This window comes from Microcaecilia unicolor, chromosome 11, assembly GCF_901765095.1.
Source record: "Microcaecilia unicolor chromosome 11, aMicUni1.1, whole genome shotgun sequence".
Taxonomy (NCBI): Eukaryota; Metazoa; Chordata; class Amphibia; order Gymnophiona; family Siphonopidae; genus Microcaecilia; species Microcaecilia unicolor.
The window spans coordinates 6,259,896-6,277,137 of NC_044041.1; the positions used below are offsets into that span (position 1 = coordinate 6,259,896).

Here is a 17,242-nt window from a genome sequence, read left to right on the forward strand (position 1 = left end):
GCAAGTCACTTAACCCTCCATTGCCCCATGTAAGCCGCATTGAGCCTGCCACGAGTGGGAAAGCGCAGGGTACAAATGTAACAAAAATAAAATAGATACTATTGGAGATTCTACATGGAATGTTGCTACTGTTGGAGATTCTACATGGAATTTTGCTATTCCACTAGCAACATTCCATGTAGAAGCCTGCGCGGCCACATTGGTGATCTGCAAGGGCCGACTTCTACCTGGAATGTTGCTAGAATCTCAAATAGTAGCAACAGTGGAGGAGTGGCCTAGTGGTTAGGGTGGTGGACTTTGGTCCTGGGGAACTGAGGAACTGAGTTTGAATCCCTCTTCAGGCACAGGCAGCTCCTTGTGACTCTGGGCAAGTCACTTAACCCTCCATTGCCCCATGTAAGCCGCATTGAGCCTGCCATGAGTGGGAAAGCGCAGGGTACAAATGTAACAAAAATAAAATAGATACTATTGGAGATTCTACATGGAATGTTGCTACAGGCTTCTGTTTCTGTGAGTCTGACGTCCTGCACATATGTGCAGGACGTCAGACTCGCAGAAGCCTGCGCGGCCACATTGGTGAACTGCAAGGACCGACTTCTACATGGAATGTTGCTAGTGGGACTCTGGGCAAGTCACTTAACCTTCCATTGCCCCATGTAAGCCACATTGAGCCTGCCATGAGTGGAAAAGCGCGGGGTACAAATGTAACAAAAAAAAAAGTGTTAACCGCTTAGGTCTAGGCGGTATATAAAAATACTGAAAGGAAATAAATTATGCAAATGCCATCTCATGCAGCCTTTTCAATGAGCCTTATATGGAAGTATGCCCCTTGGCAGTAATAGCACAACACTATATCTAGGGGTCAAAGCAGTTATCTTAGCAGGGTTTAAAAAGGTTTGGATAATCTCCTAAAAGAAAAGTCAGTAAGCCATCATTAAGATGGACTTGGGAAAATCCACTGATTATTTCTAGGATAAACGGCATAAAATCTGCTTGACTCTTTTGGGATCTTGCCAGGTACTTGTGACCTGGGTTGGCCACCGTCAGAAACAGGATACCGGGCTTGGTGGACCTTCGGTCTGTCCAAGTATGGCAATGCTTATGTTCTTATTAGCATACTAGAAAAGTAGGGAATGGACCTAGGCCAACCAATACCACAGAGTTTCCAGAGGTCGATTGTAGCAATTTTATTTTCAAAAAAACAAATACTGCAGACTCGAGACGGACTGTGTTTCCAGTACTCTTTACTCCACTGTGGGGGATTTTTTTCCTCCTTTCTTCTGGTGTTGCTTATGTTCTTATCAGACCCATTTTGAATCCCAGCATAGACCTGGGCAGGAACAAAGGGGTATTGCTCCTGTCTGGGACCACTAGACCACCAATGACAACCCCTGGGTAAGTCCCACAGGTGTCGTGGAATGGGAGAAGGTTGGGTTATGGAGACAGAAGGTGCTAATGCCCAGGGGGCAGGGTTTTGACTTGGGGGATGTCAGGGAAAGGTATCAGAAGGTCCTGGGGTGCCGGGGGAGTCAGGGAAGGGGATCATAAGTGCCAAGGGATGTTGGGGAAAAGGATCAGACGTCCGTAGGGATGTTGGCAGATACTTGGGGTGTCAGGGAGAGAGATCAGAAGTATATGAAGGAGCAGGAGAGAGGGACTGGAAGTGTCTGGGGGTGTTGTGGGAGGGGGGCTCAGAAGTGGCAAAAGGATCAGCAGAACATTGAGGGATTTGTGTTATATATACTGCAAAGCCACTGGCGTCACACCTTCATGGAACTATTATTACGAAAAATGTTGAGTGAGTGAGTTTAGTTTTATATTTTGGATTTTTTTTAATGATCTTTGAATTAAAAAAATAAATATTTCCTTTTTTTTATTTCAGTTTTTCTCTGAAAAAAACCTATGGGCCCTTTACCAAACAGTAGTAAAATGTGGCCTTAGTAACGCATGCTTCCCGTGTGCACGATGGCCCATTGTGCATGTGCCCTTATCAAGAGTGTGTGCATTCTTTCCTGATAGTGTGTGCACACTTCACTTATGCACGATGATTCCTTGTGTGTGTGCCCTTATCAAAAGCATGTGCACTCTTTCCTGATAGTGTGAGCACAGTTCACCTATGCACAAAGGTTTATTGTGCATGTGCCCTTATCAAGAGCTCGTGCACTCTTTTCTGATGGTGTATGCATGCTTCGTGTGTGCACGATGGCCCATTGTTCATGTGCCCTTATCAAGAGTTTGTGCATTCTTTCCTGATAGTGTGTGCACAGTTCACCTATGCACAATGGTTCATTGTGCATGTGCCCTTATCAAGAGCTCGTGCACTCTTTTCTGATGGTGTATGCATGCTTCGTGTGTGCACGAAGGCCCATTGTGCATGTGCCCTTATCAAGAGCATTCACGCTGTTTCTGAAAGAGTGAACACCTTCATTGCAAAGAGTGCACTGCATGATTGGCATGTTTTGTTTGTTAACAGCATGCAATGAAATGGGATATGTCTTTGGCATTTCTCATGTTGTTGCAAACAGCCAGTCCCTAGTTCTTTGGTATTATATCAAATATGGGCAGACTAGAATAACCTTGCAGTTCTTTCTTGCTGTTTTTTGTTTCTATGTAAATCTTCGGGGATAGTAACACTGGAAATGAAGCAGCTCCCTGCATAATGCATACATAAGTAGATGTAATTGGGAAGCAACAGAATAGTCTTGTGGGTCTTTACCAAATTGCTTAAGCACAAAATGTCCCAAAACACAATTTTGAAAGCCATTTGCAGGTAAAAAGAAATTTACTTGCATAAATCAGCCATCTGAAAGTTGTCCTCAGTGGCAGTGAAAGTAAGTGCACTGTGTGAATTTACCTTCAGTTGCACTGAGGGGAGTTGCAACAGGAAAATATACATTTTCAAAGCTACTGATGCCATTTTTCAATTAAAAAAAAAAAGTGGCAGAAAAATCAGATGCAAATGTCCCCAAGTACTTTTTCTCTAGAGCAAATTTCAAGCCAAAATTACCTGGGTACTTTCACTTTTCCCCCCAGGTGGACAACATCAATATTGCTCTCACAGTATAAGGAAGTATTTTAAACAGTGGGTAATAGTTTACAGCTGCAGCCTTCAAACCCACTTAATATTTATCTGATGTTTTTTCCACCAGCTTTGCCCGATTTTCTTATTTGTGCCGTATCCTTTTCCAGTTTGCCTCATCTAGCACCATTAGTATCAGTCACTGAGTGACATCTGAGTTCATCCTTTGTAGTTTTATATGTCGGTTGTAAAACCCTACATCCCAGTTATCTAGACTTGAGACCCAAAAGAAGAAAGGTGTCTAGACATATGGTCTCAAGTAACAACCCTCCTCTCTTCCAGGTGATGTCAATGGACGAGTATGATGTTGTCCATCTTGAGCACGAAACCCTAGTTCTGGTGGTAACTAGTACATTTGGCAATGGGGATCCACCTGAAAATGGCGAGGTAGGATAAAACGCTGTCAATTTTGAGTTCTAGACATAATTTACTAAACTGTTTCCCGTAGTCATGGAATGGAGAAAAGCCTTGGTAAATCAGGGGCCCTTTTACTAAGCTGTGTAGGCGCGAACTCACATCCTACGCGTGGCCCGGGTGGTAATTTCATTTTTTACACACATCCGCTACACGCTGTGGAAACTTTTCCGGCATGCGGTGCTAACCGAGCGGTAATCAGTATTGTACGTGAGCTGACAGTTACCACCCGGTTAACGCATGAGACCTTACCGCCAAGTCAATGGGTCTCAGGCCCAAAATGGACGCACACCAATTTTCATTTGCCACATGTCCATTTTCAGCCCCAAAATAAGGCCTATTTTGCAGGTGCGCTGAAAAATGGACCTGCGCACGTCCCATACATGCGTCTACAACAGCGCAGGCCATTTTTCAGCGCACCTTAGTAAAACAACCCCTCGAAGCCTAACAGGGCTATATATTTGGTAGACATGAACCATTTAAGAGTTACAGGCAAGACTGGTGTTACCTAGTTATCCATCTTGTGCAGAGGGTTCCTATGCCGCCCCCTTCAGGAATACTGGTGGCAGCAGAAGCCACAGAGCACTGGTGCCTGTGAGCCAGCGTCTTCTCACAAGAGCTGCAGTGGCTCTGCCTCCCACATGATGATAAGCCTTACATGAGAACGGGAACAGGGTCATTGTGACCTCTGTGAGAATACTGAATTCCACATCACCTCTAGCCCTGTCTCCTCCAGAAGCACATTCAGTACAGCTGAACCTCCAGCTCAAACATCAAGTTACATCTTCAAAAATATGATCTTGCTGGACGTTTACAAGTTTAAACAGCAAATTTACATATGTAAAAGACTCAGTGTATTCAAGTATCATTTTTGTAAGCCAGCATTTTATAGCTTGTAGCTTTGCTTCTTAATTGGGTCCCCTTGGACCTCCAGTTTTGTAAGATTTAGTATTTCCATGTATAAGTGTCACCATTTCAGTGTGTAGGTTGCAAGATTGCTACTTACATGTGTAAGTACTGGTACTTATATGCTTAAAGCACCAAGTGATGCTGTTCTGTTTTGAACCTACTCCTTTAATCCTCGGTGGAAATGGAGTTTGGTCGGCTGGCATGTTGATTAGTTTATTATGGTTATTGCTGTATGACCCTTATGTAGCTCTAAGTTGGAGAACCCCAGTAAGACATTTGATACAGAGCAAGTCTTCTGGACTGGAAATTGAGACAACACGACCATTAGTAGCAGTGATCTGATTAGCCGTCCGGCCTCTGGATGTGCTGTAAATTATTCATATTTCTCCTCCAGCCTTACAAAGGGCTTCACACTCAATGAGCCTTTTGTAAAACACGCTGGAAACTGTGAATGTCCAAACCAGTGGCGTACCGAGGGCAGGGAGGTGGGGGTGGTCCGCCCCAGGTGCACGCTGCAGTAGGGGTGCAGGGAGCAACTGTGTGGCTGTCGGCTCCTCCGGTTCCCTGCTCCCTCTGCTGTTACTTCCTGTTTTGGAGCAGGGAACAGGCAGAGCCAACAGCTGCGTGGCTGCTCCCCATCAGGCAAGAAGAATGCACCTAGGGGGGAAGGCATGGAGGTGATGCACGGGGGGGGGGGGGGATGACGCTGCACCGGGGGGGGGGGGGGTCATACAGAGAACACTGCACCTAGGGGGGGGGGTGAACAGCAGCAATCCTCGGGTGGCAGCTGACCAAGGAACGCCACTGGTCCAAACTTGGACATCTCTTTTTCTACCTAGATAACCTATGGAAAAATCAAGTAAATAAACCATGAATTATTTTATGAAAAAAAAAATATATTTTTTTTTAATTTAAAAAAGTAGCATGTATTGGCCCCCTGCAAATTCTGCAGCACCCAAAAGAGAATGGTTTTGGAACAAGAGAGCTTAAGGGCTAGCCCCTGCTCCAGCCATCACCCCCTGCTGCTCCACTTTGGTCTAGTCCAGATCTCATGTTCTTTAACACCTCTCACTCTACCTCTGAGAAATGGTTCCCAGTTCTATTCTGCAGTGGAAGGCCAGTCCCTCACGCCTTCATCCCAGCTCTTGTTCCATTATTCTTTTGTCTACCTGCTTCCTCCTCTTCCAGGCTCTCGTTTCCCTCTTTCACTCATCCTTCTGACAACCTTCTTCCCGGTTCATTGTCTCCTTTTCTGCCCGTCCCGCCTGCAGTCCTTCATCCCATCTTCTGATTCATTCTCCTTCTCTTCCTCAGTGACTCAGGCTCCAATGCTCAAAAGCAAATGTGGACGCTATGGACCATTAGTGCCATACAAATGCTCGCATTTATCTGTGCGGAATTTTCAGAGGCTCGGAGTGCAGGAACAAACGATCAGGCAGAAGAACAGCAGAAGTAGGATGCTAATGTAGTCAAGCACATGTAAATGAGGTCATTTTGTATTCCTTCCCAATGCTCAGAAAAGAGCGCCCTAAACAAAACTGCCTTACTGCTGCAAAAGATATCGCCAGGTTGGAATATATTTTAGGGTGTTGGAAGAGAAGATTTCTCATTCTTCTGTCTTCAAAATCTGCTGGCTTTGATTGCTTTTGAAAGCAGAAGCCTGTGCAAGCCTTTAAGTGCTGGTCGTGAGAAATGAATATGGGAAAGTCACAGCAGACCCAAAAGTGAAAGCACGCATTGGCATCTGTTTCCTGCGTTTAAATATAAGCGTCAAAATTTGTTAAAAAATGCATATATTAAAGCCACAGAAAACAGACACCGATGACTCCTCTGAGCATGCGCCAAGCATAATCCTCCTGCTGATCTCCCTAATTCTCCATGCTATGAGTGTGCCTATATTTACATCTCATTAGCGTTGAGCATTAGGAGTTTGTTCTTTGGCGCTGTTCAGAAGAGCGTCGGAGTTTTGAGCATCAGCCTTTCAGTCTCTGAGAATCTACTTCTTTTTTTTTGCTGCATCGCCATCCCTCTGCTGTTCTCTCTACTCTTCTCCCTTTCAGTGGCATTCCTAGGGTGGCTGACACCTGGGGCGGATCACCGATGCGCCCCCCCCCCCCCCCCGGGTGCATCTTTACCTGCTGGGGGGGTGCCACGTGTTTGTCGGCAACGCTCGTTCCCTGCTCCCTCTGCCCCGGAACAGGAAGTAACCCGTTCTGGGGCAGAGGGAGCAGGGAACGAGCATTGCCGACAGACGCCCCCACCCCCTTGGTACGCCACTTCTCCCTTTTCCTCTTCTCTGTGGTTTACTTTCCCTTCTTGCCTGCACTTTTTCCACTTTCCCCTTTCCTTTCTGCTATTCCTTCCCTCCCCCTTTGCCTGGTGAATCTCCTTCAGCAGGAGAGACCAGGAGATTTCTTGCCTCACTGTCCCTCCCGCAGAATTTGCCAACTTGGGCAAATTCAGCAATTGCACCCACGGTTGTGGAGGCTCCGGTTGTATGTTACTTTTGTCAGATAGTGCAAATCAGTGGAAACCATTTGGTTGCTGAAATATTGTATGAACAAAAGTGCAGTTAGTTACCTAAACTAAAAGTAGTTCCTCACTTCAGTCATATTGGTACACTCACATCTTTTGATTTCTGCAGAAATTTGGTTGTGCTTTGATGGACATGCGGAATCCCAACTCAAATCTGGAAGAGAGGAAGTAAGTAAGATAGCGTGGAAAAAAATATGCTACTGCTAACTTTAATTACTCAAGATTTCTATCGGGCTACTGGCAGCAGCAGTGCAGAGGGTAGCTACCTTCGAGTGAGCCTGACAAAAAGCCCAGGGCTATTCACTGGCAGAAGCCGCCTTCTACTGCACCAAAGTGCCTGCACCTGACTCCCTGCTCTCCTCCCTCCACTCACCCCCAGGGTCTGGCATTTCTCCCTGGCCCCAAGTTGTCCAAATGTTCAGCAGGTCACCAGCTGTGGAAGTGCTACACACAGGCCTTCTCCGACCAACCCCAATGCTTTCTCTCTGCTGCATCCCACCCACAGGAAGTGACGACAGAGGAGGTGGGACATGGCAGAGGGAAGGTGTCCAGGTCATCCAGAAGAGGCCTGTGTGAAGCACTTCCATGGTCAGTGGCCCACTATATGTTTGGAAGACAGTGGTGGTAAAGGAGAGATGCCAGACCTGCTGTGGGGGTCAGAGAGAAGGAGAGACGCCAGACCTGAGGAGAGAGAGAGAAAGATATGCAGGACTGTGGGAGAAGGGGGGAGGGAGAGATGCTGGCCCTAGGGGGTAAACGTGAGAGGAAGAGTCACTGGTCCAGGGGTTGGTGGTGCGAGAGAAAGGGAAAAGAGAGGGGAGAAGCTGGATATGGACAGGGACACACAGAAGAGATGCTGGATATGGAGGAACTAAAAGGAGACAAAGGGGTGATGCTGGACACAAGGGGAGGGATATGGGCACAGGAGGAAAGATAGGGTCAGTGAGGGCAGATGCTGGACCTAGGAGGTGGGATAGCGACACTGACGTCAGATGCCTGTTACAGGGTGAGGGATAGTGATACAAAGGGGAAATGCTGGATAGGGCACAGAGGACAGATGCTAAATATGGGGTGGGGGAGAAGGATAGGGACACTAAGAGGGCAGGTGCTGAGTATGGGGGGAGGATTCGGACAGAAACACAGTGGGGAGAAACTGAACAGAATGGGTAGGGACGCAGAGGAAAGATGGATGATGGACATGGTAAGAGAAGAAATGCCAAATGAACAGGAGACCCTGGAAAGAGAATTAAGAAAAAAACTGAGAAAAGCAGAAAAAAAGACACTGGGACCAAAGCAAATTGAGAAATAAAATGAGCAGACAAAAGTTAAAAAAAAAGGTATTTTGTTCTGAATATGTTAATTTGAATTTGTCATTTGTGGATAATGTGCAACTCTCGTATCTTCCAAAATAACCAAACCTCAATATTTATGCACAAGCGGGAGTAAATGTTAATATCACAATACCAAAGCTCGCTCTGTGGCCCATAAATCAATTAGTCATAATCATTTTCATTTCAACGACAATAAATAAATCTAATTTGGGAAGTGGATCTTCAGAATAAAACCATACCACTAACCATATAAGTGGCTACAATAGAAATGGATTAGAAAGTAAAGTTGTCTAAAATTGCAACTCTATACTGTGGAACTAAAAAATGTGCACCAAATATGGAAATACCACAGCGTAATGGACATAGCTGCTTACAAGCTGTTTACGGCCGTGGGCTGAATATTACCCCCCATGATTAAAATTACTTTATTTGTGTGAAATCTCCCTCCCACTTTTCCTAATTGGTAGTCATAGTTACCTGATGCTAGGATCCACCTTAGGAGTCAGCACTCAAGAAAAAGATCTAGGTGTCATTGCAGACAATACGTTGAAATCTGCCCAGTGTGCGGCGGCCAAAAAAGCAAACAGGATACTAGGAATTATTAGGAAAGGGATGCAAAATGAGACTAAGAATATTAAAATGCCTCTGTATCGCTCTATGATGCGACCTCATCTTGAGTATTGCGTTCAATTCTGGTTGCTGTATCTCAAGAAAGATATAGCGGAATTCGACAAGGTTCAAAGAAGAGCAACCAAAATGATAAAGGGGATCAAACTCCTCCCATATGAGGAAAGGCTGGTTAGAGCTCTTCAGCTTGGTAAAAGATGAGGGGAGATATGATTGAGGTCTATAAAATCGTGAGTGGTGTAGAACAGGTAGAAATTGACTTTTCACTCTTTCAAAAAGGGCAAAGACCAGGGAACACTCAATGAAACTGTACAGAAATACTTTTTAAAACAAATAGGAGGAAATATTGTTTCACTCAAAGAATAGTTAAGCTCTGGAACTCTTTGCCGGTTAGCATATCTGGGTTTTAAAAAGTTTTGGACAAGTTCCTGGAGGAAAAGTCCATAGTCTTTTATTGAGCTGGACATGGGGGAAGCCACTGCTTGCCCTGGGATTGGTAGCATGGAATCTTTCTACTATTTAGGTTTCTGCCAGGTACTTGTGACCTGCATTGGTCACTCCTGGAAGCAGGATACTGGGCTAGATGGACCCAGTATGGCTCTTCTTATGTTCTTATGTAATTACAGCGGTTGTCCTGAGGAAGGAAGATATGCATCGATGCTCTTTCTAGGATTCTGTATCATGAGAGCTTGACTGTCTCTGCCCCCTCCCTCCACACACATACATGGGGGTCTGTGAATGCTGTCTTCACCATATCCTCAGCTGACTCATGCTTGGAGGAGCTATCCGGGAATTGAACTAGAGTCGGTCTACACTGAATGATGCTAGTGAGCAACCAGGCTGGCCATGATGACTTCTGACCCTTACATGGGGCTTCTTGTAAAAAGATACGGGCAACACTGCAGGACAGAAGGATAGAAAAGAATGAAAAAGAAGGGAAAGCACAGGCCGCAAAGAATAAGTGAATATCTAGAATCAAAATACATACTCAAGATAATATCAAAAGTGAACAGCATGCCAGCTCTGGATTTCTAACTCCTGTCCCATTGAACATAAAATTAGACCTACATTGAGATCGGAATAACAAAGTCAAGACTGAGCTATCGACTTCAGTGGAAAACTGAGGCTGGACTTTAATCCTTCATGGAAAAGGAGTTAGGGTGGCCGGCGTGTTAATTAGTTTATTATGATTATTGCTATATGATCATTAAGTAGCTCTAAGTTGGAGAACAGCGTACGTCTTGAGGACTAGAAATTAAGAAAACATGACCATTAGTAGCAGAGACCTGATTAGCCGCCCAGCCTCTGGTACTTCATTTTCACAGTGAGTTCAGCATGCCGTTAATGTATCAGCACACAGCAGGGACCACTTCAGCTGGTTATTATGAGACATCACGGGGACACTGTGGGCAGGAGTCCAAAGACTTAAGAGTTTGAGTCATCCAAAATCTTTTTCATCTCTGGAGTGTAGATTCATGAGAAAACTACATGGCAACTGATTTAAGAGAAAATATTGGAGACGATATGGAAATACAGTACGTATATTTTTCCCAGTCTACACAGGCGGAAGATCACCACAGGCTCTCAATCGGTCCATTTTGCCTGCAGATTTGCCTACAAACACCAAATCACTGAAATACATACACAGAATGTTTTTCGCCTCTGGCATCCTTCACACCTGAATATATTTTTGGGTCAAGTGCAAACCAGAGTCCTGCCGCGGCTGTATGGCTGTCATTACTTCCTATATAATTAGTTTTGATATGTTTCAAATGTTTTATAGCTTTTAAAGAAAGGGAGGGGGCAGGAGAAGTAGCTGCAACCAACCCTCTTTTTTACACTCCAATTAACTTCTCACTAGAGGACATGAATTGAAGCTGAAGGGAGGCAGACTCAGGAGTCATATCAGGAAGTATTTTTTCACGGAGAGGATGGTGGATATGTGGAATGGCCTCCCGCAGGAGGTGGTGGAGATGAAAACGGTAATGGAATTCAAACGTGTGGGATAAACACAAAGGAATCCTGTTTAGAAGGAATAGATCCATGGAATCTTAGTGGAGATTAGGTGGTGACGCTGGTAATTGGGAAACAAAATGGGAGCTGGGCAGACTTCTACTGTCTATGCCCTGATCGTGACTGGATACGGATGGGCTGGAGTGTAAATTTGAAGGGACTTCGAAGTTAGCTTCAGTACTTTTAGTACAGAGACAGTACTGGGCAGGCTTCTACGGTCTGTGCCCTGAGACTGGCAGGGACAAATCAAACTCGGGTATAAAGTATCGCATACCATGTAAAATGAGTTTATCTTGTTGGGCAGACTGGATGGACCATACAGGTCTTTATCTGTCGTCATTTACTATGTTACTCTTTGGGGTTCTACATGGAATGTTGCTACTAATTGGGATTCCGGAATCTTGTAACTCTTTAGGATTCCAGAATCTTCAGAACTTTTAGTACAAGAGACTTCTACGGTCTGTGCCCTGATCGTGACTGAATAGATATGGATGAGCTGGACTTTAAATTTTAAGGGGCTTCGACGTTAGCTTCAGAACTTAGTACAAGAACAGTGCTGGGCAGACTTTTACAGTCTGTGCCCTGAGAATGATAAGGACAAATCAAACTCGGGTATAAAGTATCACTTACCATGTAAAATGAGTTTATCTTGTTGGGCAGACTGGATGGACCGTTCAGGTCTTTATGTGCCGTCATATACTATGTTACTCTTTGGGGTTCTACATGGAATGTTGCTACTAATTGGGATTCCAGAATCTTGTAACTCTTTAGGATTCCAGAATCTTCTGACCTTTTAGTACAAGAGACTTCTACAGTCTGTGCCCTGAGAATGGCAAAGACAAATCAAACTCAGGTATAAAGTATGACATACCATGTAAAATGAGTTTATCTTGTTGGGCAGACTGGATGGACCGTACAGGTCTTTATCTGCCGTCATTTACTATGTTACTATGTTACTCTTTGGGGTTCTACGTGGAATGTTGCTACTAATTGGGATTCCGGAATCTTGTAACTCTTTATGATTCCAGAATCTTCAGAACTTTTAGTACAAGAACAGTGCTGGGCAGACTTCTACGGCAAGCACATCATCGCATACCATGTAAAATGAGTTTATCTTGTTGAGCAGACTGGATGGACCGTTCAGGTCTTTATCTGCCGTCATTTACTATGTTACTCTTTGGGGTTCTACATGGAATGTTGCTACTAATTGGGATTCCGGAATCTTGTAACTCTTTAGGATTCCAGAATGTTCAGAACTTTTAGTACAAGAACAGTGCTGGGCAGACTTCTACGGTCTGTGCCCTGATCGTGACTGAATAGATATGGATGGGCTGGAGTGCAAATTTTAAGGGGTTTCGATGTTAGCTTCAGAACTTAGTACAAGAACAGTGCAGGGTAGACTTCTACGGCAAGCACATCATCGCATACCATGTAAAATGAGTTTATCTTGTTGGGCAGACTGGATGGACTGTAAGGTCTTTATCTGCCGTCATTCACTATGTTACTATGTTACTCTTTGGGGTTCTACATGGAATGTTGCTACTAATTGGGATTCCGGAATCTTGTAACTCTTTAGGATTCCAGAATCTTCAGAACTTTTAGTACAAGAAGAGTGCTTTTCTCAGGAAATCTAAACTACTCCAACTTGACATTTCGTCCTTTAGATTGTAAGCTCTTCTGAGAAGGGACTGTCCTTATTTGTTAATTTGTACAGCGCTGCGTAACCCTTGTGGCGCTCTAGAAATGTTAAGTAGTAGTAGTAGTAGTACTTCTACGGCAAGCACATCATCGCATACCATGTAAAATGAGTTTATGTTGTTGGGCAGACTGGATGGACCGTTCAGGTCTTTATCTGCCGTCATTTACTATGTAACTTCATAATATTTTTAGATTTTGCTTTATATTATTTATTCATTTCTAAAAATGTATATACCATCCTATCTGTAAATATACATCCAATATCAGCATAAACCTCTCTTTTCCGTGTGGATTTGTCTTTCTTTTGAGTACTAAAGCAATTCTTGAAGATTTCCATCTGCATCAGCCGATCCTACTCTTATTTCTCCAAAGCCAACTGGTTTGCACTGTACTGTGCTAACATGTCCCAGTACAAGAGCAGATAATGAGCTGTGGGGGAGGGAGGTGAGCAGAGGGACAGGACTGTGGAGAAGAAATTACACGGCTGGGCCTGACATTTTATTGAGGCACTATGTGAAATCAAGTGACAGCTGCAGGAGTTAGGAGCGCAAATCCCCAGGAAGACCAAGGGTGCCAGTAATATACCGAACACACAGATGAGGTTTTCGCTCCAGCAGCTGCATGAAAACGGGATGCTAAATCTTAAACTTTTGTGCAGCCTTCCTACTCCTGTTCCATTACAAGCAAAAACAGATGGAAATTATACTGGGGAGGGAAGAAGTAGGCCAAGGGACCACATTCAGCATTTAAGAACCAGCTGCAAACATCTGACCTGAAATTTTAATTAGTTTATCGTTTTTAAAGAAGCAGTAAACATTTCCATAGACAAGTCTCTTTTAAAGGGCTCATTGCTCCTAAACACTTCCCGTCCTTACCTAATGCCTACATTAGCTTCGACTTTTAATGCATCTCTTTTCCTACTCCGAGAATAATTTTACATTCACAGCTTTACCGTCTACCACAGCTGAAACTTGCATTCCACACTCTTTCTGACTGGAAACTCCTTTGACTGTAATATAGCCCTCATCTACTCACAGACAGAGGAATTAATCATTTCTAGGTTGATTTTCAAAGGTCTAAGTGCCTAGAGGTTCAAATTTAGAAAGTGCTGGTTCTAAACTCCTAAATTTAGGACGGGTACATAGGATCTGTAAGGGAGTGAAAGGGAGACCAGGTGCAGGGTTATCATATGTCCGGATTTACCCGGACACGTCCTCTTTTTGAGGACGTGTCCGGGTAACCGGGCGGGTTTTGCCAATCTGCCCGTTTGCCCGGATTTCTGGACAAACGGGCAGGCTGGTAGGCAGATGGCCCGCCCGCCAGCCTGCCCGTTTGTCCAGAAATCCAGACAAATGGGCAGATTGCTAGCCTCCCCTCCCCTTACTACTGCCCTGGTGGTCTAGTGACCTCTTCCGCCTTCAGGGCAGGAAAGAACCCCCGGAGCGCTGCCCTGCATGCATTCTTCCTGTTCCTGATCTCGGTGCCAATTCAAAATGGCCGCCAAGAGTTGAAGTGACCTCGCGAGACTTCAACTCTCGGCGGCCATTTTGAATCGGCGCCAAGATCAAGAACAGGAAGGATGCATGCAGGGCAGCGCTCCGGGCAGGAAAGAGGGGGCTCTTTCCTGCCCCAAAGAGGTCACTTGACCACCAGGGCAGTAGTAAGGGGAGGGGGGTGACAGGGAGGAGGAGTGACGGGGTGTGTGACAGGGGGTGGAGCGAGGGCATGAAAGGGGACAGGGCGGGGTGTGAAATGGGGTGGGGCATGTGTCCTCCTTTTTGGGGGACAAAATATGGTAACCCTAACCAGGTGGTATGGATGGGAGACTGGATAGGCCACATAGTCTTTATCTGCCTTCATTTTTCTCTGTTTCTCTGTTTCAATGTCTTAAATTGAAAGCCAATGAAGGAATTTATTTCCTTTCAAGGAAGGGGAAGGGGGCATTTGAATTTAGTTCACAAATATTTAGTAGCAGCTCAAGGCAAGTTATGTTCAGATACAATAGGTATTTCCCTGCTTCCAGAGGGTTTACAATTTAAACTCATACCGTTTAGGGGCCCTTTTACAGAACGGTGGTAATCCCAACATGGGCTTGCCGCTGGCTATTCCGGGACTACCGCCGGCCGGGTTGAACGTGTGCCATTTCCGGGTGGAAAAAGCCTGGAAATGGTTAGTACAGCAGTAAGCTGGTTGTAATCGGGCAGAAACCCTTACTGCCAGCTCAGTGGGTGGTGGTAAGAGTTCCCTGCCACGTGACCATGCGGTAAGAGTTTTCTTACCGCGTGGCCATTTTGTTTTGGGGACTGTTTACCCACTGCTGTAAAAAGGGCCCTGGCACACAGGAAAAACAGACCCCACTGCTACCACAGGGCCCCCTTTTGTCCCACAGCTTGGTAAAGGACCAAATCACACAATGCACCTCTGGGATTTGAACCCTGCTTCTCAGCCCACTGCTCTAATCACCAGGCTACTCCTCACTATTGATTTCCAGTTCTTGGCGCTTATGTTAGGAAAGTCCATGGAGGATTAGGAAACCTAAAGTTACAGTTGGGGTATTCAGGTCTTAAAATAGGTACCTAAACCTAACGCCTCATTTAGAAGCCTCTGAAGAGACAGTCATCCCTTTTTGAATACTGTGAGCTAAAGCCAAGTAACTTACAATCAGGCTCCCACGGTACAGAAGAGATGAAGCTGGGTATTTTAAACACGATCCTCCCTCTTGAATGCGAAATGTTATGCTTAGCGCACACCAAACTGTATCTGCAGTTATAGAAAATCTATAGTTGTGCACGTAACCTAATTGACAAATTAGCTGCTAATTGCCACTAACAACCAATTGCTGTTAATTGACACTAATTTACAGTTAGGCATGGGGGATTTGTCAACATATGTTATTTGGCCCTAACACCTCTTGACTTAAAATACTACGTTGCCGCTGGATAGGGAATAATGAGATGCAAAATATGCAAATGCACATTTTGCATCTCTTTATCTTGCAAATACCCTAACAGCTTGCAGTGATACCACTATTCCTGGGCGAACAGGACTAGGTTCCCCCTCCCCCCAATCAAGTCCCCCTTCCCGATCAAGAGCCCCCCCCCCCCCCCCCCCGGCCAGAGTGTCTGGGGAGAGTCCAAGGGGTCTTTGGGCAGGAAATCTGACCCCTAGCAGTAGTTGTGCTATTTTGAGAATGGCAAAGGATACGGCAGGAGCGATTGCACATCATTCCTGCCAAAAGACCCCCCCCCCCACCCACCCACCCACCCACACACACACACACACACACACACACACACACACACACACACACACACACACACTGGACCACCAGTGCTGCAAAGGATGGGGGCAGGAGTGTCTTGCTCTGGAAGAGGTGCTTGATCAGGGTAAGGGAAAACCCAGCCCTGTCAACCCAGAAGCATCGGTCCGCAGCTTTGAGGCCTAGTGCTCCCAGGCAGTAAAATAACCCCAGCAAAAAGCTTTTTTAGGCAGGATTCAGCAACCTAAGCATAGAAATTCATTAGCACATAACAGCAAGCGGGTGTGGACATGGGAGGTGCATGGGCGGGTCAAGGGTGAACCCAGGACTTATGCACTAAATTTGTAGAATACCGACAGTAACATGCATCATTGTAATATTTAGGCTCAGGCATTTACAACAGCCGTAGACATGAGCACTAGGTAGGGTTACCATATGTCCGGATTTACTCGGACATGTCCTGTTTTTGAGGACATGTCCGGGCAACCGGACAGGTTTTGCCAATCTGCCCATTTGTCCACATTTCTGGACAAACGGGAAGGCTGGTGGGTGGGCAGGCCGTCCTATGCTAGCCTCCCGGCCCTCCCCTCCCCTTAGTTACTACTCTACTGCCCTGATGGTCTAGTGACCTCTTCCACCTTCGGGGCAGGAAAAAGCCCCCTCTTTCCTGCCTTGCATTCTGTTGCTGATCTCGGCGCTGATTCAAAATGGCCACTGAGAGTTAAAGCGACCTCGCGAGACTTCAACTCTCTGCAGCCATTTTGAATCGGCACCAAGATCAGCAACAGAATGCAGGGCAGCGCTCCGGGCAGCAAAGAGGGGGCTCTTTCCTGCCCTGAGGAGGTCACTAGACCACCAGGGCAGTAGAATAAGGGAAGGGAAGGGGGCTGACAGAGAGGGGAGTGGAGGGGGGTGACGGGGTGTGTGACAGGGGGGGAGGGCGGAGGGGAATATGTGACAGGGGGCGGTGCAAGGATGTGAAAGGGGGTGGGGTGGGGTGTTAAGGGGGCGGGGTGTGGTGGGGTGGGGCATGTGTCCTCTTTTTGGGGGGGGGACCAAATATGGTAACCCTAGCACTAGGACCCAGTTTCATTTTGCTCAGTTCCCATGGTCTTGGTCCCCTGGCCTAGTCTAGGATTGTTACTAGTCTTACCTCAGGTGAGGTGTTCCTCAAGGTTCTGCTCTCCTTCCTTTACTTTTTAACATTTTCGCTCTCTTGCTTCTCTCATTCAGGAGTCCCTCATTAAGTGCTATTTAATACTGACAACATTCTCCTGGGCTCTTCCTAGAATCCCTGTATTGATAAAGTTACTGTCTGGACCACCACCTTCACCTCAACGAGCAAAAAACTGTGACCCTTTTGGTCACAGGCCACCG

The 17,242-nt window shown here is 45.7% G+C and overlaps 1 protein-coding gene across 1 annotated transcript in view; it reads left to right on the plus strand.

Annotated features, from left to right (window-relative positions):
* Window positions 1-17,242, plus strand: part of NOS1 (nitric oxide synthase 1) — a 182,466-nt gene that overhangs the window by 117,193 nt on the left and 48,031 nt on the right. Inside the window, exons 14-15 of the mRNA XM_030219764.1 lie at window positions 3,362-3,466; window positions 7,047-7,105. Coding sequence (XP_030075624.1) covers window positions 3,362-3,466; window positions 7,047-7,105 — 164 coding nt within the window. The remainder of the gene's footprint in view (window positions 1-3,361; window positions 3,467-7,046; window positions 7,106-17,242) is intronic.